At 36.2% G+C, this 25,381-nt stretch overlaps 1 protein-coding gene across 1 annotated transcript; it reads left to right on the top strand.

Moving 5' to 3' along the window:
• Positions 1–24,343, top strand: LOC129278513 (uncharacterized). The gene is made up of 2 exons (XM_064111339.1): positions 1–743; positions 18,699–24,343. Exon 2 carries the CDS (start codon positions 18,712–18,714, stop codon positions 20,299–20,301), a length of 1,590 nt encoding a protein of 529 aa, XP_063967409.1. The 5' UTR covers positions 1–743; positions 18,699–18,711; the 3' UTR covers positions 20,302–24,343.
• Positions 24,344–25,381: the final 1,038 nt, after the last annotated feature.

Genomic DNA, 25,381 nt, shown 5'->3' with positions numbered 1-25,381 from the left:
AGATAAACAGGAAACCTCAGGACCTATACTGCTCATTATTCTATTGGAATAGATGATTTTCCGCTTATCTGCGAGTACAGTTTTTGATTTTGCAAACTTTCGACAGAACCAGTATTCATGGTATTTGGTTTGTATACCGAAAATTTGACGCTCTGTGACGATTAGACAAAAGGAAGAACAACCTTCATTAAACATCAAATAGCGCTCTGCAAATATTACTCTCATTTGTTTTGACGATTTTCGGAAAGGTGTCCAGAAAAGTGTTTGTATTCAACAGTTGGCTAATGGATTTATATGTTGCTTTTAAACGCACGTACGCCAATTTAATCATTGTTTGACTTCTTTTGTCTTTGGATTAATTGTACATTATCATTCTCCACTCTCGCGAACATCCCCTTTCTTTGACAGTTCGGTTGCAAAAGACTATTTGCTCTGAACTTTAAGCACTCGGACTATTCTTTCGCTTTCGTTCAGTCGTGAAAACAAGGTTTTTGGGTGTCAAAACATTCCACTTAATGTCGATCTCTTTGCCAGCCAGCTGAAGGGCTCGCGGATGACGAAATAGCAGACATTTTGTGCCTCCGAAGTCTTTCTGGTGTCGCGTTGCTAGGTCATGTTTTTTCTAGTCACATGAGTCATACTGTATAAATCACCGAGCACATTCACGGTGAATGTAGTTGCATTTAGGTCCACTTCTATCCAAGCTCTTGATATTGCAGGCGTCAAAATGGCCATTCAGATGAGTAAGTATAATTGACCGTGCTGATATAAAAATTACTTGAGAATAATAATTTTTGTGGAATCTTTCAATATGTGCGAAATTTTCAGTAAATATTTGCTAATTTCATTGATTTTGAAATGTTACCGACGTAGGTTTAATTCATGTATGTAGGGCCTACAAATAACTAGTTCGGTTTTTTTTTAAAATATATTTTTATATTACACACTGATTGTATTTTCAAGAAAACAAAGAGGGGTCTGGGTCATGTAACTCGATATTACCCTACTATTCGACAAAGAAGAACTATGACATCACTCCAGCTAGGTCGCTTTGCCTCCACCCCCACCCACCTACCCTTTTAAAATATCCTGACTCAAACTAGCGGGCATGCATCTCACAAAAATTAAGTATTAAAATACACATGCATTTATTATCTTGTATTCCTGCAAAAAAAATCGGATTCGTTTTGCAATTTGTTTTAAAACCCCGCCAGTTTTCCATCTAAATTGTATACAAGCTCAACATAAAAACACGATTTTTCTTCTTGGATCCTGTTCCCTAACAGGATAAAAAATTCTTATTGAAATTTTTTTTTATGATATTGAATTTGTTAAAATTTGTATTCCATGTACACAGAGTGACAACCTGACGGGGTCGTTATCATTCCCTGAAGGAAATTTCCATGAATTTTAATGGTAAACAGGCATATGAATAATCATAAAAGACAAGTTTAGATCATACTTTTAAAAACCATGATGGAATAAGAAGCTTTCCCCGTCATACGAGTTTTCATTGGCATAAAGAGGGGGGGGGGGGGGTGGTTCTTGTCCCCTCCCCCTCTAAAAAATGCTTCCAAACCAAGAAAAGAACGGAGAAAAAGAAAGAAAAAGGAAGGGAAAAGGATGAAATAAAATATAATTTACTAAATAAAATCTATCAAAAATATATTTTTGTACCGGAAATCGCATTTTGTGTATTTAGCTTTGTTTTTACCGCATTACAATGGCTGGCCCCTCAATTTTATTTGCCTCATTATACCTTGCTTCGGGTACTTTTTCGTATATACGATGTTTCATTCACATTCTTTTGAAACGCTCTATGAATAAAAAAGTAAGACATTAATGAACAAAAGAAAAGAATCGTGACCATTGCGGTGATTTTCTGTTTCCCTGAATCAAATATATCAATTTGATTCAACAATCTGACAGAAATGAAGGGTTACTTATGGCGCCCAATCTATTTAACCAGGGGTTGCTTATATATACTTTTTTTTCTCCCAAAATGTTTTTCTACAGTGCGTATCAAAAAAAAGTTTACACTTATAAAAAACCCTGTAAAATTATACATTTGTAATATCCTGAAGATTTTTCCACATTTTAACATTGGTACAGATCCATTTAAGCAAATGACGATATAACTGTCGAAAAATATTTCCGCTTGAGTGAGCATCGCTTACTTTTGAAAAGTTAGTGAAAAATGATTTGCGCAGAACTTTGAAATAGTTATGCGAATAAAAGTAGACCTTAATCATGAAGAACACATGGAGTTTAGCTAGTAAAATTGATTTGAAGATATCTTACCTTTTTTAACTTGTTTCCTTGCCCAAAACACTTCGAAGAGTGCATTGCTCCCCACCCCACTCCCCCACACACAGAGGCCATCGTGACGATATTTGCTTTACACTGAGCTGTGATTTACATGAAATGGCTTAGGCTTGATTTTCATTTTGTTAATCATTGGCAAGCTTGGAAAAAGTGGACAAACAAGTATCAAATGAAAAATGAAATGTAAACCCACTTTAAATGATACAAACTTAGTGAAAAAATGCTGGAGATGTCTGATACAAACTTTTGTTCAGATTTAGTTATGTCCTCAGATCTAGCTGGCACAAAAAGGGTAAAGGATGTGCTTACTAAGTGTTGAAATTTCAATTTGGGTGGCAAAACTGTTACAAATTGCTTGAATGTATCCGTTTTATTTCAATTGACTAAAAGTGCAAGGAAATCTATGAGAAATGTTTCGCAGGGTAAGTTTGATTTCGCCCTTTCCTCTTGACACAGCGTGAAAACGAGCATTTCTGTGCAAACAGATTTCTGCGAGCTTTACAAAAATGGAGAGTGCTCACTCAAGTGTAACATTCTGTCAAAACTTTTACTTTCATTGGATAGATGAGACCAAAACCCACGATTATATTTGGAAAAATTACCCACATGTTGTATGTTTTTTAATTCCAAGGGCTTTTTCAAAGTGTAAACTTTTTTTGATACGCACTGTATAATACCGTTCTACAACGTATCTCATAAGAATAACTCTGATGTATTTGTATAGTAATGTTTGCTGCATGTCTTCTCTGTGAAATCATCTCGAAATATATTAAGAAGGGCAAATTTGCGATGATAATATTTAAATTTAGAAGGAACACGCTATACTAGTACAACATTGTACACAGCCCTGTAGCAGTTAGACAGGAGTTACATCTAAAAAGCGGCCCAGCTCAATGAAGAACCTTTTACTTTTTTGTTTTAAAATCATTTTTTATTTCTATATTATATGAAACATAATGAATAACACGAAATAATTAACATGATTGCAACAGAATTCATACCAAAAATAAAATAATCATTCCAAAAAGTAAACTAAGAATCAATCTGTATTTAGTAAAACAAAATAAAATCTTGACAAGTTTTAGAAATCTCTCTGAATATAATTACAAAACACAAACATACTTAAAATGTATATATAAATTTCAAGTTGAACATTATTTTTCCCCTTTAAAATACAATAATTAATTCAAGTAATTGAGCCTGAGGAAGTTATGATAAAAAACACCCTCTCCGCCATGTTTCACCCGTTAAACACCCCTCCCCTCCCCCGATAAACAAAGCATAAGAAGAAGGGAAAGGAGAGAGAAAGAAGAAAAAAACAACAACAAACAGAACAAAAAACCAAACAAACAAACAAAACAATACACGTTATATCCGATAACATAATATCGATCTGTTTGAGTTGTCCTCGTCTGTGTGACTTGCTGTGACAGTTCCTAGCACAATTATCCTTTCTCAATATTTTCTCTTCATCTGACGTCGCCAATGAATTTTTGTTTGACATTATTTGATTTGATATGTTGGTTTTTTGTCAGGAGGGGTGATTGACGAAACAAAATAGACCGGTAGTTCACTTATAGGCCTTTTATGTTGTTCTTCTATGATCCATTAATTTCTTAAATCTATAGTTCTCTATTCATAGTTGATATTTCATTTGATTTAATCTCCATTAATTTGGGGTATATATATATATATATATATATATATATATATATATATATATATATAATAATCACAAAAGGTTTAGTAAATGCCGTAAAAATAAAATCGTAGATTTTAAAAGGAGCATAGCTCTCAAAAATGAAAGGTAAAGTCACACTCTTCGTCAGTGCCCATGATGTGACAAAAAAAAGAGAATTCAAAATCCGTTTCTGAAACAGTCGTGAAAAACACGTCTGTTCATGAGCATACGGATTGTGAAACTCACCTTTCAAAGAAATCAATGCGCTGAAGATGGAGGAAGCGCACTGTAAAAGACGCATCTAAAGACGCGTTACCATGACTGCAAGATGACAATGGCGAATCTCCGGCTCCAAAACAGGAAAATCTGAAAAGGGCCTCACCGCCAACAGTCGAAGTATATATATATATATATATATATACATATATATATATGTTATATATATATATATATATATTTATAATTAAGTCATCACCATATAGTAATGCTCTGTTTTTACATTTCTTAATTTCTTTTCCACTGAGAAATCATAGGGGGTGGTCTCTCATCCTTCCTGTATCACAACCCTATACTCTGGTCTAATATTTTTGATTAAAACGAAGGAATTTCATTTTAGTTTCGCTGCTTTTTAGTATGCTTTACCTGTTCTTAGGTGGTTCAGGCACTAGAATCCGTTATTTTAATATTTGTCATTGTTAATGTCACTGTTAAAGGGATGGTCCGGGCTGAAAGTATTTATAGCTTAATAAATAGAGTAGAATTCACTGGGCAAAATGCCAAAAATTTAATCAAAATCGGATAACAAATAACAAAGTTATTGAATTTCAAAGTTTAGCAATATTTTGTGAAAACAGTTGTCATGAATATTCATTTAAGCAAGGTTTCCACTTTGGCGAGTTGGAGTTGCGAGTCACACGCGAGCTGCGCGAGCTCTAACTCGCCTTAACTTGCACAAGCTCGCGTGAAATTTACATTTTTCTGGAATTTGCTGATATCACACCCCCACTTGTTCTTTTGTATTTTATTATATGGAATTAGGTTGATTCAAATTTTTTCCTCCAAGAACTAGAAAAATTGGATTGACAACTGATTTAGTGCATTAGATATTTATTGCTGCAACTTATTTCATTATAAGGGAGACATATTATTCACACAAGTATGAAATAATGAAAAAATATGATTTTATGTAATAACATAAGAAAACGGAAAGTGGAGATGTGACATCATCAGCCCACCTAATGAATATTCATGACGACTGTTTTCACAAAATATTGCTAAACTTTAAACTTCAATAACTTTATTATTTGTTATCCGATTTTGATGAAATTTTCGGCATATTGCTCAGTGAATTCTACTCTATGTATTAAAGATATAAATATTTTTAGCCTGGACCATCCCTTTAAGGCCTCTCGGTAGTTTTAAAGAAATTGTCAGCGATCAGTTCTGGTATATATGTGTGTAGGTATGTAAGCGTGTGAGGGTGTGTGGGGAGCGAGGTTTCGAGGGTGTTTGGCATGTGTGTGTGTGTGTGTACACGACAATATGTACTAATTTAATTTAAATCGCCATATAGAAAATGCTTTTTAAGCTAAGACGATGTGATTCTATCAAAATAATGAAATGAAGCGGTCTACTCTATTTTCACTTTTTTCATCCATGAATGCATCAGCATATGGTAGTTCATGAATGCAGATCGATCAGGGCAATAATTAGATGACATTGGCCTCATTTGGACCTTAGTGTTGTTTACCTTACAAATGGCCTGATCCCTGCACTCACCATCGATTAATCTTACCCCACACACCCGATCCAATCTATCAATCAACTAATCTCTAACAGGCATCCAATTATTAGATGCTCCCGATACTAGCATTCCCCTGCAAAACAATATATACGCACGTGTAAGATGGATCCAGAGCTAGAGGCGGCGGCAGCGAAAAGGGTGCTTGCTTATTCCGCAGGTGCATTATTCTAATGCAGTGCCCTTCGCGGCGAAAAGCTGCGTGATTTTGTGTGTATAGACTTGGTTGTGTGTTCTCCACATAATATACCCCGTGTTATACTACTTGATGTACGCGACCACCATGTAGATGTACGAGCGATTCACGGCTGTGGCGATTCTCTCGCTAAGTTAACTCACTGTGCAGCATACCACGTTGGCTTGATTAAAATGACAGGATCGTAGCAAAACTTGGAATTATCGGGCTTTTAAGTGATTTTTATCTTTGCTTAGGATGCGACCTAAAGCAAGCTATAGATTGGACTACCTCAAAAAGCCGAATGGAATAACTCTCGGATATTCCATACGGTGGCAGCGCCCCATTTTAGATGCCTCTGTCCACATCTTACTTGGATAACACGGTAAGAGATTGTCATCCCATCTATTGAGTTGTTGTCTGCATGCCTCTCCGGGGGTGTAAGGTCAAGAATGTCGACCACTCTGTTAACGCATGAGGACGATGAGAGAGAATGTTGGGTATGGCTGATAAAGGTGTAACCATTCTAGTCGAATTAGAATTGTTAAAACAGCATGTGCATTTATGGAAAGAGAACCAGAAAGAAGGAGATGTTGCAGAGCCAAAAAGAGAGAGAAGGGGGAGGGGCGAGGGAGGGGGTGAGAGAGAGGGGGCGAGAGGTGGGGACCGGCTGATACTGCTAAGAGTGCGTGGGTGTGTATGTGTGTGCGTGTGGGGTGTATGAGAGTGTGTGAGTGTGCGAGAAATACACACACACACAGATATATAATGAGAAGAGAGAGAAAGATATAGAGAAAATGGGAAAGGTATAAAGGATGTGAAAAACGGATCGGATGTAAAAGGGCAAAAGTTGTGTGCATATTCCCAGGCCACCACAAATACACCATCCCTTCAAAAAAAAATAGGACTAGTAAATCTAATCGGCTCACACCACCTTGGCCGCCATAGTTTTCTCATCCCAATGATATTAAAGGTCTATTATATCATAATTTTATCTCGATTATGAAAGGAAACTGAATAATAATATCCACGTGATATGATTTTAACTCCTGATAGGCCTACATTATTAGCTCAGAGACGAAGAGGTGACTGCCCTTCTTAACATACAACAGTATACCATTGACATAGCCATAGGATGGGTTGATTGTGGCATTCGGATGGTATAGCTCAGAGGACTTTCCGATTATTATTTATATCTTGTGAATTATGATCAAATACACCATAAATATGTTATTAAAAGTCACATTTCACGTATTTATGTTTTTTCATTAATAAGAAGACCCCGTAAATGTAATTTATGATGTTATAATTTGTACTCACAATTATGTACCCCTGTACATCAACCCTATTTCTGTTTTGTACTTTTGAAGTCATAGGCCTATTAGGCACTTTCGGTTTTAATGTGAATATTAATTCCAATGTATGTGCAATACTTTAATTACAATAGATAGAATTTTCCATTTTGATTGAACTTGGATATCATATTTTATCCCTATTGACTTTTCAGGCCCCAATGGCTTACTGCACCTGTAAGTTAAGTTTTGTTTATTGTGTCCAATATACATATTATAATAGTCCTAATTTATATTTTCAAAACACCCCTTCAGGGCTCCTCATCATTGAGACCTTTGTACTGTTGTGTGTTCCTTTGTCCATGCTAATTGTAAATTGATTAAGATCACTTAACCAAACATTTAGGTGAAGAAACACGCGTTGTGAATTTTATTGTGAATGAAATATAAATTTTGTAATCTTAACATATTAAGATATCAAAATAAAAATCATACCCAGATTGTGCTCTCCAGAAGTTTTCCCATAATCAATTTCTTTGAGATAACAATAAAACACAGCAAATTCGTTCAATGAAATGGAAATTGTATATCAGAGAGAAAAAGTAAGGTGAGAGATATTGGTTAAAGTGATGGTGGGGAAGAGGAAGGTGAAGAAGAAGGAGAAGATGAAGAAAAAGGAAAAGAAAAAGAAGAAAAAGAAAAAAAAGAAGAAGGAGGAGGAGGGGGAGAGGAGATGAAAAAGAAGAAAAAGATGATGATGAAGAAGAGGAATTCACAACTAGGATGAGAAAAGAAAGAAAGTAAGAAGAAAATGGAAAAGAAAGGGGAAGGGGAGAGGGATAATAAATAGAGAAAGTACTTGGAGGAAAGTAAAGTATAGGCCTAAATGACAACGAGCAGAGAGGGATAGAGAGAGGAGAAAGAGAGAAACAAAGAGAAATGAAATAAAATAAAATGCACAATAATGAAGATATATATTATGTTTGTTTAGCACATGGTAAAGGTGGTTACATTACATTAAAAAATAAAATAATAACAATAATAATGGTATTCTATTTCAAGACTGTTCGCAGCAAGAGCTGAATTGTACAGAGCTTTTACATATAAAACAAACAAAATAAAACATAACTACATTAATACTTAATAAGAAATATCAAAATAGTATTATGCAAATACATGTATATACAAAGCATGTAAAAAAATGTAAAATCATTCGACATTATCAACATAATATTTTCAACTATTTGAAAAGACTATAAGTAATTGCAAAAGTTTCAAATTTTGCTTATAAGATGGTTAACGAGAAAGCGGAAGGGAAGAATTTGTGATGTAAATGAATTGGATTGAATAACTTTGACTACAGAGGATACCGAGATGAGGAATCCTCAGCGATTTCAGAGCTATCACAGCCTGAATTTCTATCGCACATGTTGGCTATATATACATTATAACACCTTCCTAACCAATATGCTCGTATAGTTTGTCGATCAATATGACACTATATCACTGGACTGTTTACTACACGTGTCGATGTGATTAAGGTCGATAATTATTCCAGTTCATAAAGTCAACATGGTGGCGCAAAGTGGTTCAGTTCAAAGCTTGCCTTAATGCAATATGGATTTAATCACATTCTGTAAATTGTATATAGGCTACAGTACATAAGAGACACAAACCAATCATTGCCTCACCTTTGCCAAAATTCAAAAAGAAAATATAAACAAAATAATTGAATTTTTAAAAGAAAGCTAAATAAATATAAACATCATGAACATATAACAACAACAACAAACAATAATAAACAACACAGTTATACTATATTACTAGATTTTCAATATAATATTTTAAAAGAGACTTTACATATTGTGAAGTATATGTCGCATTTCATTTTCAGACTTGCTTAATATCAATGTTAGATATGAAAATATCGCTGCGATTAGAAATAACAAAATTATGCACCCATGTACATTATTTTGCAATTTCCTTGAAAAAAAAACCTGATGTTATTTGGCGAACTAGACAACTTTTTTTTATTATAGTAGGTGGGGTGGACGAACCGGTCTGTCGCGCAGAGCATCCCATCTGCCTACGGTATACCATGTTGTAGTAGGTCCATGTGTACACTGACTTGAATGGGAATTATTGGACACATTTGGTCCCGGCATTTGGTGCATTACCAAGTAGCTACATGATACTCGTACACAGAATATTTGATTTCATCCCATTTCTATTACTCAATTTCTGCTCTTACCGGTCATATCCAATCCGAATTCAATCATGTATCGAAGGATATCCCTGGATTTGATATGTAGATCAGATTGCTTTTAGAATTGAAAATTGTTTTGATTCCAATCATGACTGTGTTCACATAGCCTGTATGTCGGGTTCGTGGTACACTCTAAATTCTAAGAATTTAAAATAAATCCAGATCGACTGTGGATAGTGACCAGCCGAATTTTGAATTTATTTTAAATCTTAAGGATTAACTTTTAAATCACAAAAGATTTAAATTAAAATCTTTTAGACATATATTTCAATAAGCAAGATTTAAATCTAAATCTAATATTCGGCTGGTCACTATTCACAGCCGATTTGGATTTATTTTAAATCCTTGGAATTTAGAGTGTATATATGATCACTGTAGGCCTATATTAAAAAAAAAGGTGGGGCGGGGTTTGAGTCGGAAGTAGATTATTTAAGGTGAGATTTTTTAGGTAAGCCTCTAGAGAGGTTTGAAAATAATGATTGAAAAGATCGGGTATCATCTGTAGACATTAGAGCATAATATTAGAGTGCAATTTTGATTATTGAGAAAAATATATACCCTGTAAATTAATTCACAATTTACATTCTTTGATTAAACCCCTTGTCGCTCAAAAATGAGTAGAAAATATAAACTTATTCATATAGTCAATTTGATTTATCTTTGAATTCATTCCTATAGATTGTAACATGTTTCTTCCTTATTCTTCAGAAAGTGTTCTCAAAGTATAACAAGAAATCAGGCTTACTATGGAAAATTTAATGGAAGCTAATACTTTCTAATAACAGGAGCCATGCTTTTAATATATTATTACGTGGAAAGAATATTGTGAACGCGGAAATTAATTGAATGAGGTTACATTATGAAACTAATGCTTCTGCATGATGTAGTTTCCGGAAATACTTTGTTTCTGTGAAAAAATTTTAACTCTTGTTTACAATGAGTTTCGACCCGTTAGATCTAGTACATTACAATCACAACATTAGAAAAGTGCTCAATAAATGAATGGCGTTTTACGCTTATTTCCCCCTTCAATTTGAACGTCTTTTTGTGTGTGTGCTCTCTTTATTTTCCTTAACTAAGTGACACTGGTATGTTTATATGAAACAAATTACAATTTTACGTTTTTCAGTATTTTTTTCCACGTATGATTAAAGAAAGGTAGATTTTATAAATTTATACAATGATCAACATTAAAATCAAATATTATTGCTCTAATGTGGTAGGAGAACAGAAGCTAAGGTTATTCCAAACGTGCTAAATAATGAATGGCGTTTTACGTTAATTTCCCCTTCGATTTGAACGTCTTTTTGTGTGTGTGCTTTCCTTATTTTCCTTAATAACTAAGTGATATTGGCATGTTTCTGTAAAACAAGTTAAATATTTTAAGTTTTTCAGTATTTTACTTCACGTCTGATAAAAAAAAAACAAGAGTAGATTTTATGCATTTATATAGCATGATAAACATTAAAATCAAATATTTTCACATTGTCTAATGTAATGGGAGAACAGAACCTAAGGCTATTCCAAACTAAAAGGAACATGAGGTTTTTTTTCAACAAATAAAAAAAATGACTTTACAAGGATTAAATGTAATAAATGTTGAAGTTCCTACTTAAATGTGATCTTGATAATGATTTTAATCATAGCTTCAATGATAATGATGATGATGATGATAATAATAGCTTTAAAATATGCACCTCATCTGTATTCTTATCAATTAAAATACCATTAACAATATGATTCAACATGTACATATACATGCAACGATGCCATGGCCAATGCCATACAATCATATTACCATGCAATTAAGGTCATCTCAATCATGTCAATGGGAAACGTAATATCTTAGTCTGTAATGGTGGAATTAAAACAGTTCTACTGAGATGCTCCATCAATTGAGAGTGACTCAGATGTTTATTGTTAACCTAAGACTTTAATTAAGATTCATAGATTGTTTCCGTTTGGTTAATGGTGCATACCGTTCGAATTTCATGGCCCAGACCTCATAATAATTTCGATACCCTCAGTCCATTTTATCTCCCTTATTTCCCTTTTCTCCTCATTTTCACTAATATAGGGACGGCCTCCCCGCCCCCATGTGGTGCCGCCCCTATTTGTTTTATTTTCCGCCACGCAAATCAAATACACTCTGACAGAAAAAACCGTTACATTTGCAAATGATAATGAAGCGCAAAGTCCCTTAAACAGCATCGTAGGTAAGTTCGTTTAAGTCAACCATAGCTAGAAAAATTAATGTTTCTCTAGCATATTAGATATTGTGCGTCAGGCAATAACCCCGGCAATAACACCATTTATACCTTTTCTCCTTCTCCCGTACCTACGCCTTCTCTCCAGATCCCCATCCCTTCCCTCATTCCGAGTATACATGCAGGTGCATACGTGAGGTTTGCACTTATCATCAGCCTCACCCAGTACTGCTGTTCTCTGTAAATATCAGATTTCATGGACAGTAAACATACCTTGATCACTCGCGTCAATCTTCATCAACACAGATTGGCGTCGTTCAGGGGATGAGGGGAGGGGGGGGGGGGTCCCTCCCTTGTTTGAATCTCCATTTTGTCTCATACTCAGAAGCATGTCGAAGTTAGGTCGCTATTCCTTGTTGATAATTTTCATATCTTTCTTACTATGTGAGTACATTATTTGAAATTGAATTTGTTTGCAATTAAACTTAGTTTTGCCGTTTTTCTTGAAAAAGAAATTGAAGAATTTTCCGAAGATTACCAAGTATAAAACGCTCCTTTCAGCCTATATTCACCATGATTACTGATCCAGTTTCCTCTTCCTAGTAAAAAAAAAACCGTTATTCTCAAGCGAAAAATATTAGTCATTTTCAGATATTGTTCTGGTGCTGCTTTAGTAGTGTCAAGATTTTTCAAAATAAAGAAAGGCGTTTAGGTTCATACTATTTTCCGTCGTAGATTGTAATGAGCATTATATTTACTTTTTACTTATTGCATCAGTATATTTTGTGTATCTGTAGCCAACCAACAAAACTATACCCCGGCCCATGTCACATCCGTAAATCAAATCATTGATCCGCCACAGTTATAAGCCTCATCTATTGGTAATTGATATAAAAGATCACGGCTGTTGTCCGCTCATCCGTCAGTTTCACAGGCAAGTGGATTTAATCAAGGGTCGAAAGAACGGTAAATGATTTGATTTCAGAGTTTCAATTTCGGTTTAAGTATTGGATAGGGCTACTTGTATTCGCACGCATTTTTTTAATTATTTGGTTCGATAAGTAAAATCTTCGTAAAATGAATATGTGAGCAAGGGAGTGAAGCGATCGAGCTGAGATATTTTGAGACCAGTTTTACATTAGCATCAGTTGCGGATCGGGGTGGGGGCTGGCCGGGCCCCAACCTTGGTGAGAAAATGTGAACATTTTGAAAAAAAAATGTAGTATAGAAATGTGTATTTTGTCGGGGGAGGGGACATCACTGGTGTGACATATTCTGCTGTGCAAACCCTTCACTCGAGTTAAGGGTCTGAATGTGCAGCCTACTCATGCCTTCTATACTGAAGGCCCTCTCGCTGAATTGAAACAGCAAGTTGTGTATGTGTTAGTCTTTGCGTGGAGACACACTTGTTGATCAAAGTTTCAATCAGGGTCTGCGCCTGCAGACTGGGTGTGACAGGGGTGTGGTATTGAAGTGCATATTTCGTTGTTGTCGTTACTGTTGTTGCATGTTACAGAATTTTATAATTTTTGGGAAAACTGGGCCTCTTGCATGTGGGTCCCCACCGCTAGTCTATCCTTAAACCGCTTCTAATTGTGATAAGACAAAGTTTGTCTTTTTATAATCTTACCTACATCCAATTTCAATCGTAGAACCCAATCAAAATGTCATCTTTCAGAATTAAGTTGAGGACATGTATTTTGTGTGTGTGTGTGTGTGTGTGTGTGGGGGGGGGTAATCATTACTATTTGTTATTAATTATCATTACTAATGTTATCAATTTTTGTATATACTTCAAATGTTATTATTTGTTACTATGTCAATTGTATCATAATTGTAAATATGAAATTGAAATTGAAAGTGGAAAAGAAAACAATTGAATTTAATTTATCATTCATCATTCAATAACATTAGTTTTGATTTTATATTTCGCGAAAATATGAATTGATACATGCTTTTCGATTCTCTCTCCATGCCATTATTGACACGATTGATATGGGTCTATGTTTGCCTGGTATGGGCATGTGAGGATGAACTTCAACTGCACTTCGTCGTTATTATGCCTACACCCACTCAGGCGTAATTTAACCCGATGGGATCGGCTTCGTGTCAGGGGTAACGCTAGAAGGGGCGAAAGGGGTACCCGCCTCTTGAGTATACAAAGAGAGAGGGGCGGGAGGGGCATAATGAATGAGAAAATTAACGGCATGTGTTTTCATACAAATGATTTGTTGTGCTCGCAGTATCATTTGATTGGAGGAAAGATGGTCATATGTCAGGTAACCTTCACAATTCAGTTTTAAAATAAGCCATTGTTTTTAGGGGCGAGATATGGCGTATCAGGCAAGATTTTTTTTTTAAATTGCGAACGGGTGAAGCGAGCGAGCAAAAAATGTTGACATCTTTATTACAAAATTCCAATTTTTGATAGATTTTTATATCATATTCAGAAAATGATATCATATTTGATCGTTCTCTCTTTTCTTTTCTTTCGTTACTCTTTTAGTTTTCTAGGTCGTGATTTTTTTTTAGGGGGAGGCAAGCGTCCCCGATCCCCCCATATGTTCGCCACTGAATTCCCTTCTTTAGCACGGTACGACTGATAAATACCGGTCCTCATGCATCCCAACCAAAAATATGGGGGAGGACCAATGATTTACCAGTTAACAGAGAAGGGCACACACTTTAAAAAAGGGTAAAGTTATCATCACCAATCAAGAAATGCATAAGAAGCATTTTCACATATCACTCTGACGAGCAGAATAATCCACCAATCCAGCCGCCCCCACCCTCTGCCGAAGAGGGAGTGGTAGAGTATATCACCCTTGTATGGCATGGGTATTATTTGAGAGAACATTTATTTTCAAATGAACATAATGCAACCTTGAGAATAATCTTGTTTGCCACCACTGCATGTAGTATATTGTATTCATTATGAGGCTATTAAAGTCCATGTTTAATAGCAATCGATGCGGAAAAGAGAGGGAATGAGAGGTGGGGGGGGGGGGGGGTATCAAAACGGCGAGAGGGAGAGAGAGAGGGGGAGAGCGAGAGAGGAGATGAGAGGGGGGTGAGAGAGGGAGAGACATACAGACAGGCAGACAGAAGGGTGTGGTATTGATGGCGAATAGAATAGACAAGAAAGTGTGTGTGGGTTGTTTTTGTAATATCTTTAAGGTTATAATATTACAAGTACACTGTTGGTCATAAAGGTGGAATATTTATTTTTACCCCAGTTTAGGGAAGGATTTTTAAAAATTATTTATTTCTAATAGATCTAGATAATGGCATACATTCTCAGATTTTATTGAATACTAATTTGCGAGTATTTGTTTTGCGTGACTGCTTCATCATATGTGTGTTACTATGCTAATCAGCTAAGGGACCTACGTCCTTAAGTCATGATTGACAGTAATGAGGATTAATGCCTCACAAAAGGGCACTGATATATAGCTGATCGACACGATTTTTATCCTGGGGCCTCACAGTAACGAGGCCATTGCTTAGCCCCTGAATCATGACTGTACGCAGTGTTTGCTAGGGTACGCGGCCCCTTCCACAAATCCCCCAAAACGAAGAAAATGCAATAAATTGTCAAAAATTTATTGCATTTTCCCCCGGCCCCCAACAGGAAAAATTCCTCTGTAGGGCCATGCATTATGGTTCAAGGCATTTATTAGAAATAAATAATTTTTTTAAATCCTTCCCTAAACTGGGGTAAAAATAATTATTCCACCATTATGACCAACAGTGTATATTTCAATTTACCATGAAGCAGATTGTAACCCAAACTGCACCTTTTGTTTGAGATTGGTGAAATATATCATAATGTAATTCCATCGCCCTTCTTTTCATTGTTCATCTCAAATCCAACAATTTAACGCGCAACTCATAGCAAAGGTGCTTTACTTTAGCCGTTTGCAATTAAATTTTTAAAAATATAGCATTATAAATTAAACAGTCTCTCCGATTTCCAAGGCCTGTTATGTTGGTTTATGTGTGTGTTCTTTATGCTTCATTTAATTTAAGAAGCACGAACATGAAAATTTAAAAGGATAAAGAATTGCCATGGTGATGTACATTCTCGAAAATGTGTTAACATACATAACCATGGTGATTGTGCAAACAGACAAAAAGCGGAATTCTTTTCTCATCTCATGCCCTTTCGTCTTCCGCTCTCTTTTTCTCGCTCTCTCATTTTAATATTCCTGCAAGAACCTAACACGTCTTTTTTTTTCGCTCATGTGACAAGGATCTTGCCCTTACTGTTCTTCCTTTACCAATCCAAACTCAGTATCACTCTTTCGACTGAAATAAATGCATTTATTCCTTGCCCTTCTTCATTTATAAATTCAAATTCAGTTTCACTCTCTCGACTGAAATGATGCATTTATTCCTGAACCTTTGATATAAATTTTCAGGTAACTAGATGTTCTTGGCAACATAGTTCTTTCTGTTGTGATATCTTGGCATCCCTTATAGCATGTTAAGCCTCAGTCACATTCGACTCCAACCGACCAAAGTATTACGTTCTGTCCAATGACAAACAATCGCTCGGTTTGGAGTCGGTTTCGTTGGTGTGACTGTACCTTAATAGACGATCATGTGTCTTCCACCGGATAGATTTAATATAATAGCTTTTCAATCATAGATGATGAATGAGATCAAATGAGATTAAACGATGGCGTGCCCCTCAGTCATGATAGTACCGTAATGACAATAGAGAATCAGTCTTGACCTCGGAGAGTCGCCATGCTTTATGACGCTACTAAAAGAGGGGGGGGGGGGCTGCTGCCCCCGAAATTTTAAGTGATTTCTTGGTTTAAGTACTGGAGTTGTTTTTTATATACATTAAGCCTATAATTCCTTTAATACGTTGGCTGACATTTGTTTTTTTTTAACTCATAAGTGATCTGAAAGTATCGATTTTCATTTTAGAGGCTTGTTCGATTTTTATTGCTAAAATGGTATACTAGAACTATATCGAAAATTTGGTCTCTCAGTGTTTTGCCCTATCTCCGAGTACCTTACAATTTTATTGTCCATATCTCTCTGTAGACATGGTAGTATTATCATGATATTATTACTTGCTTTTATTTTATTTCATACATTTTTTATTCATTTATTTGGAGGAGAAGATGAGAAAATAATAATAAGAGGAAGAATGATGAGGTATAAGAGAAGCAGAGGGAGAAAATGAATTGAAGTTTTCAAAAAGACGAAAAAGGAAAAAGAAGATGAAGAAGGATATGTTTTATGATGATGACGAACATGACGAAGAATTCGATGAAGAGGATGAGGTGAAAAAGAGAAACTAAAGAACACCCTTTATAAAGGCCCCTTTCTTGACTGTCTGCCTTATCCCCTTTCGAGCAACCGAATGCGCAATTCTGTCAGTTTCCATGGCAACGATGTTGAATCTCGGACTCTCGGACGGTCATGACCGATCGAGCTCATCATGCATACACGCTGAGATGTTGATCTTTATTGAAGTCGACTAGGAGGTCGTCTGGGGATCGATGGTTGGACGTTGTATGTCCGGCTATTTTAATGACCATTTTGAATAACTTGAGAAATAATATTTCATGGCTATTATAAAAAAAAATCTAGACATTTATATTGCGAGCGAGTTATTTACCAGCGACTTTAATGATATAAAATATTATTATGAATTTGTAATTGACAGATCAGTTTCAACCGCAAATCAATGAATTGTTGCCGGTGAGAAGCAAGACAGCTCTTTCGGAATTAATAGGATTGATTTGGGACTTTCGCAATTGATTACAATGTTCTTATGTTACATGCAAATATTCATCATGATCTGATAATCGTTATTATATAAGTTATTGTTCTTTCCAGAGGCATTAGTGTCTGTATGTAATCACTTTAGCAACGATAGAGCGTCCGTCTCACAACCAGGAGGTCGTGGGTTCAAACCCCGGCCACGTCAGACCAAAAGACGTTAAAAGGTGGGAGTTGATGTTACCCTGTGTGGTGTTCAACAATATATAGCCTCGTCGATCTGGCGCTGCACATTTGCTGATGGGCCCACTATCACTTGGGCAAAGCATTTTTTTTTTCATTTCATGTCTATTTCGAACAATAAAATATGAACTTTCATTTTCATTTCTTTTGTCAGTGGTGTGACGACAACAGGTATGGGGAGGATGAGGCTGTGCTGGGCGTCATCATTTTCAAAATGAGACTGATATTCTATATTAAAAGAAAAGAATAAAGGATGAGATATAGTGATCGCGAGCTGGGGAAAATTGTATTCGTGGAGTTTAATTGTTTTATGAACATTTCTTTCCTTGTGTATTTATCATAGTGAAATCATGATCTCTTCATTTTAGTAATATTGCTCCGTCTCGTACAATACAAGTTACTGCCACCAATTGTCACTTCCTCATTTTTCCTACCCTCTTATCCTCCACAAAGCATCATCGACGTGTATGGATACATTTCCATTGATTAATTCATTGTAACTGATAGGCGCGTCGTGCGCCATCTAGAGGAGACCCGTTGACATGACGGAGTCCAATCCTGTGATGTGGGATTTGTATTATATTTCTGTCATTTTACTCCAAATCCCACTCCTTTCTAATCTAGTTTAACAAAATGCGTCTCTCAATAACTTTTATGAATTTTCCTTTTCACGACGTTTCTGAAAAGTAATACAAGACTTGAATTGATCAGATCAGATTTTTTACAGTGGTGTCATGTTGGACACCTATGATGATACAACTCCTTACAATCAGTAGTTATCCCTCATATTGGCATCTACTCAAGATGTACTGACGCTTAACCCTATGATCATGTCTGCATATGTAGGCATACGCCCTTTCCAGTTATTCACGATTGTTAAAAAGAGTTTCAAGTGTCGGAGGTACGTTTTTAATATTTTTTTTATTCTAATTAATCATGGTATTTCCCATTTTGTGTTATTTCCAGAAAACGTGAAACCATGGCGTCTCTTCGAGACCAAGCCGTATCTAACGGAGATGGAAAGGCAAGAGCGCCCTCAGCTCGTGTTGTAAGCCGTCGTTCCAGGTCAGCCTCGGCGTCAGGTCGGACAAGGCAGTGTCAGAACAGACGAGGCGTGAGCTGTGAGAGGGACACAAGTCTCGACCGTGACGGTCGGTTAAACGGACATTGCGGAGTTAGACTGGATTTGAACTGCATCCCGATGTTGAAGTTTTCCCCTCCAAGAGCCTCGACGCCGAAAGGTAAGGGGCAGAGTCCTGTCTCACCGCCAGGCAAAATGGCAGGCTCGTTGAACTCTCCCTTGAGCATGTCTAGTGCGTCCTCTACGGTGAGCTCTAGCGGAAGCTCGACGTTGATTGGAGCCCCTCGCGCCGCAGATGTCATGAGAATACTCAATGATTTCCGCAAGGATTGTTTACTGAACGATCTGATTTTGCAGTTCTCGACTGGTGAGATTCACTGTCATCGACTGGTCATGGCTGCAAGTAGTCTCTACTTCCGTGGAATGCTTTCGAGTGAATCAGGACGAATATCGCGACGGGAGATAATCCAAATGCAAGGTGTCGATATGAACATCATGCAGTACTTGGTGGACTTTGCCTATACTGGATCAATAAGTGGCGTGAGTAGAGATCGCGTCCGCAAACTGAAAGAACTTGCTTCCGTCTTCCGTTTCCCAGAGATCGGTGAAGCCTGTCATGTTTATCTGGGACGCTCTTTGAGAGAGAACCGTAACCGATCGAGGACCCCGACCAGGACACCTGGAAAACAGATATTTTATCCTGGAAGTGGAAGGTCCAGTAGTGGAAGTGGATTTAGTGGTAGCGAAACATCTGAACTGTTTTCACCAAGTTCCTTGTTGGGGGCATCGCCGTTGATTGAGTCACCCCAGACTGCCCCGGTGTCACCATTCCAAGATCATATAGTGACCAGTCCTAAAGCTAACGGCGCCAGAGAACTGTTAGAAGGAATTGCGAGCCTCAATGAAGCACTGGGCCGAAAGCATCCGGATGCCGGTATTCAATTTTTACCCGATCATGTTACTTCGGTCAATCGTCGAATATCAGCAAGCAGTAGCGATTCCTCTAACGATGCACCAAGCTCTGCTGCATCAGAACTCTTTTCATTTGAGGATTCGTCTTTTGCTATGAAGATACTTCGAGAATTTTATAGGATTCGAAAGGAGGGTCAGCTGATAGACGTTGTCCTGCGAACAGCCACTCGCGATTTCCCATGCCATCGGGTCATTCTGCAAGTCCACAGCCCATCACTTGGAGCAATTTGCCAAAGAGAGCTCGATGGCTCAAAGACAATGGACGTCTTCATCAAGAGAATCAACCCTGATACGCTGCAGAAGGTTCTGAACTATTTCTACACCGGGAAGATAGCCATTTCACAGCGAGACGTCAAGTCGGTCTTCAAAGCATCCAAAAGATTCGGTCTTGATGCTGTACGGGAAGCTTGCACAACCCTTGATGAAAGTATTGACAGGAGTAGCGTCCAAACAGATGATTCTGGAATATCAGCACCAAGCTCGCCGAACTGCACCTTAGATTCACCCGGGATCTGAATATACTACATAACTGTATTATTGCTAAACAGGATTATGTATGTGCATTTTGGCTATGCTAGTATATAATGGATGGAGTTTGGAGAAGAAGGGCATCTTATAATTATAGGAAATGGCCCATCCGAGCTGTGGCGTATCTGGGTTCAGATAGGGACTAGTGCCTCGGCGGCTCTTTTATGGAGCTTGGTCACTTCGATCTCTCGCTTGAATATTTTCCTTTCAGAATCTTTATTATCATTCGAAAAGCTTAAGCATTTATTATCGTAGCTAATGAAAATATGCCTTGAGTATTTGTCGAACATTTCGTTAATTCTACTCCGAATCTGAAAGCTAAGAAGACAGAAAACTTATTATTACATCAGGTTTTTGATCATCGGTACCATTAAAAGGTCTTTGCATTTTTCGTAGCTTCATGTGCAAAATGTGCAAGAAATGATAGCGTTTTACCGATTAAACTTTGAATTTGTTTCCACCCTTGGTCACTTCGCCCCCCTTGGCCATGTTGGCTATATGATAATAATGTATACTGGGAATTGAGAGGGGCGCAAATTTAGTGTTTGCCAGCTCACCATAATGCCTAGATACGCCATTTGCAACGATCCATGGTAATACCAAGCTCCTATCCCAGACGATAGGACGGGGTTTGCGGCGGGGACGGGTTCTAAAACATATAAATCTACTGTCAAAAGCCCTTCATGACAAAGTAATCTTTTTCGAAAATCGGTGAATTGACAAAAAAAAACAGTTTGGTCCTGGTGGGTGTTTCATAAAGCTGCTCGTAAAGTTACGCACAACTTTACGAACGACAGGAACATGTTCTTATGTCCTAAATGAATGACATAGGGATGTATCATCTAGCACTAGAAGGGGTCTCCAGTGCCTAAAGTCATTCGTATCTTACGAACAGCTTTTATTATGAAACACCCACCAGGATTTCGACGTATTTGCAATTACTCTTCAGCAGCTTAGAACTTTACACTGTTAAAAATGATTTAAACAACGCTGTTTACTTTGTAAATCGCACAGTAGTTGTTTAAACAGTATAATCAAGTGTTTGAAATCTTAAACAACCATTATTGATAATTAAATATTTGAATTTAAACTTGTTTAAGATTTAAATACTTGTTTAAAATGTTTAAACAACTTCTGTGCGATTCTTATAGTAAACAACGTTAAATTATTATTATTTTTTTAACAAGTGCACACCAAGTTAGCAATAATGCATATAGCATTTACATTTATTTGAAAGCAGGATAAAAGATCATTTTTGACAGTATATACGACGATCTGTCCCGGTTCATGCAGAGGATCTTTCCGCTGTTCATTATGATTTTGACGGGCATTTTAATAGATTTTCCATGTGTTACAACCTGTCCCCATTGGGATTGCGAAAACTCGCTAGTCAATGGAATGAACGCAAATCAGATTATGTCAACCAAGCAATGTCGCCATGAACATTCGATGAAAATCACACAACAGCGAACTGAGAAAATGTAACAATACGTGTCCATTTGACTTCATATTGCTTTGTAAGGCTTACTAAATTAATACTCAACTCTTTTGTTAATTGGCTAGACTGCCTAGACACATGCATGTATCAACCAACATTGGTTAATAAATATTTGTTGAATCTGTTATGCATCGAGCGTCTTTCTGACAAAATTATAAAGATATTTATGGATTTATATTAATTATTACAAATGTATCAAAAGGGCATAATGAAAATAATACATTCGTCATGTTATTTACTTTATGTAAGTGTATGTGAAAAAGAATATAATTATGTTACTGAAATATTTGATTTTATATAAAACAGTGAAATGTAATACTTGGAACTAGAAATAACTAGCGGTTTCTCATGAGTAAAATATGTTTAACGCCATGATGAGTCCGTTTTGCGTGTCTAAATGCTAATCTAATTATAATTATTCTCTATGCATTTTTTTCTGTTGATTGTAAGAAATAACTACCGCGGTTTCGTAGTTTTGCAAGTAAAACATTTACATAACGTATATCTAAAGCACGCAAGCCAAAGTGCTTGGTGACTTTGTCCGTATGTAATAAGCACGATACAAAAAAACCCCGGGATATCAAAGCAGTAATAATGAATTACATAAAATCTATCAGTTAAGAACAACCTTTTTAGAAGCGTTCAAAAGAATATCTTGTATTTTCGCATTGTCACTTTCCTTGACGGTTTGAGATGTTACACAATATCGGTTGCTCTAATTTATATATTTTTTTTATTCTATAGAATTGTTTTTCTATAGGAGTAAACGCAGTAATGTTGTCATATTAAAAAATAAATAAAATGAACGCCACCCCTGAAGTAATTCGATATTAACTCAAGAAAGCGATTGAGTCACTTGCAGAGGGACGATAAATGCAAATTAAGATCCACCCGTTTTTAAAGAACAAGTCCATCCCAACAAAAAAATGATTTGAATAAAAAGAGAAAAATCCAACAAGCATAACACTGAAAATTTAATCAAAATCGGATGTAAAATAAGAAAGTTATGACATTTTATAGGGGAATCCAGCCTTGGCCATAAAATGATGTGTTGGGACGGAGAAAAATAAATTAAACAGAATGGTGAAAGTTTGAAAGAAATCGGACAAGCAATAAGAAAGTTATAGCTGCTTTAAAATTGAGATCACTAATACTATGTAGATTTCAAATTGGCAACTGGGTAAGTAAATTATGACAAGGGGCAAGGACAACTTTCCCATAGGCCATGTACTTTATTATCAGGGATTTGTGGTTTTCTCCTAAGTACCCATTCCCCTGGGGCAGTAATCTAAATATAACCCAGGTAGTATATTGTTTTATGTCCTCATGGAAGAAAAATATAATTTGAAATCAAACTTTTGGGGAAAATGACATTTTAGCCATAATATGTATTGGAGTACATGGAAGAGTAGTCCTTGCCTTACATCACTATGACATCACATATGCGGCCAATTTGAAGTCTCCATGGGTATAGCGATTACCAATATTTACAACTTTTAAAAATTCATAACTTTCTTCTTGTTTGTCCAATATTGTTCAAACTTTCACCTATCAACTTGTCTGATTTTTCTTTTCCTTACAAAAACAAGTTTTTATATGGGTTGGATTCCCCTTTAAAGTTTCACTTAATTCCACAAAACAGTTATATGCACATCCTGGTGGGTATGCAAATGAGGAGACTGATGACGTCATCCACTCACTACTTCTTTTGTAATCTATTATACAAAATATGAAATATTCTAATTTTCTCCTCATTGTCAAGTGAAACAGTGATTAATTCCTCCCTGAAGATGTGGAATTAGCATGGTTTAATACTATATGATTCAGTCAAGTCGGTCCCTATGGTCAAATCTGTAAAAAATGAAATATTGTATAATTCAAACAATAAAAAACAAAAGAAATAGTGAGTGATGGACATCATCGACTGACTCATTTGCATGTCACAGAGTTGTGCATATCACTGTTTTGTGAAATTTAAGCGAAATTTTAAATGCCATAACTTTTTTATTTTACATCTGATTTCGATGAAATTTTCATTGTAATGCTAGTTTGATTTTTCTCTATTTATTAAAAATCAATATTTTACTGGGGTGGACTTGACCTTTAACTATTCCTTTGAAAAGAATCCACACTCATACGCAGTCATGGTTTCTAAAAGAAGAATGATATTGCATATAATTGTCTTTTTTACAGAATCGATCAATTTTAAGGGTTTTTTTAATTTATAAAAGGAAGGGGAAAGAGTTTCAAAGCATGATTATTCATTGTGAAAATATATGTGCCATTAAACGTTAAACCTCAGCAAACCATGCATTTCTCTTTGTATAACAAGTGTAATGCATGAAATCTGATATTGTTCATTTAAATTTAGTCTAGATGGAGCTAGCGACTACAGTTAGTCGAAAAAAAAAATTGACAAACGAAATGATCAAACAAAGCAAATTTGAGCAAAATATTATGTACAAGAAAATTAATAAAACTCAGGTGAGACCTTAATCAACATAGATTATGGTGCATCATCCTATCTAAATCAATATCTTCGGTTTTTTTCTTCAAATTTCGCATTTCGTCTTGAGAGAGAGAGAGAGGAAGAGAGGGCCGGCATGAAGGGGATATAGACCGGGTAGGGAGAACATGAATAAGTAGAGGAAGGATAAGAGAAAAATACAACGAAGAGGAGGGAGTAGAAAATAAAAGAGAAAGAAGAAGAAGAAAAAGTGCAAACTGATATTTTCACCATGAGATTTATCATCTGCGTGAAGTAGCTTGAGAAAAGCCTTTTTGAAGGGATTTCTAACTGATAAGATATATATATTTAGACTTTATATTTCCGTTTTGGAAAAAATGTTCAAATCTGAAGTTGTAAAACTCGCTTTTTAATCAATTATGGCGCTAATTACTGTTTAAAGGACATCCTTGCAAGCGCGAATCGCGAGCTCTAAAGTTTTGGGCACTTCATGTATTCCGAGTAAGTTCTTGTAATCATGAAAAAGATGTGTTTCTAACCTAATAATTAACGCGAGCGCGAAGCGCGAGCTGAATTTTTTTCTTTTATGCAGGTAATAAAAGCAACCTGTTAACATCAGGCATTTAGTAACTCTGAATAGGATAAATATCTCACCAATCGAATAATGCAAGCGAAGCGCGAGCTGAAAATTTGTGATATTCTAACCTGAAACCTTGACATTCTAAGCATTTTTTGTTTAAACCAGGAACAGAATGACTGAATGAGTACCTCACTGAACAATAATTATTGATTGCAAGCGCAAAACGCAAGTCAAAAATTCGGTGATTTTCTAACCGAAAATGTAGTGTTTCATTTCAAAAAGTGTATTTCATTTTGAAAAACTGCACATTCAATTTAGGGCATTTTCCATTTTGGAAAATTTTGCTTTTTTTGGGGGGGGGGGAGGGGGCAAGTACCCCTGTTCCCATGGTTCCGCAGTCCTTGAATAAGTGGCATATATTTCCAAAGATGAATAAATTAAAAAAAGAAAATTCTGTAAACCCATTCAATATCGTTGGGAGAGGTAATCTTGGATGAGCAAGGTTGTTGGTCTAGCGCCACCT

This window comes from Lytechinus pictus, chromosome 16 (assembly GCF_037042905.1).
Source record: "Lytechinus pictus isolate F3 Inbred chromosome 16, Lp3.0, whole genome shotgun sequence".
Taxonomy (NCBI): Eukaryota; Metazoa; Echinodermata; class Echinoidea; order Temnopleuroida; family Toxopneustidae; genus Lytechinus; species Lytechinus pictus.
The sequence above is the reverse complement of the archived record's forward strand: the minus strand, read 5'-3'. Positions and strand labels throughout refer to the sequence as shown.

Excerpts from the sequence above, each read along its gene's own strand:
- LOC129278513 (XM_064111339.1), top strand. The coding sequence starts at position 18,712 with ATGGCGTCTCTTCGAGACCAAGCCGTATCTAACGGAGATGGAAAGGCA.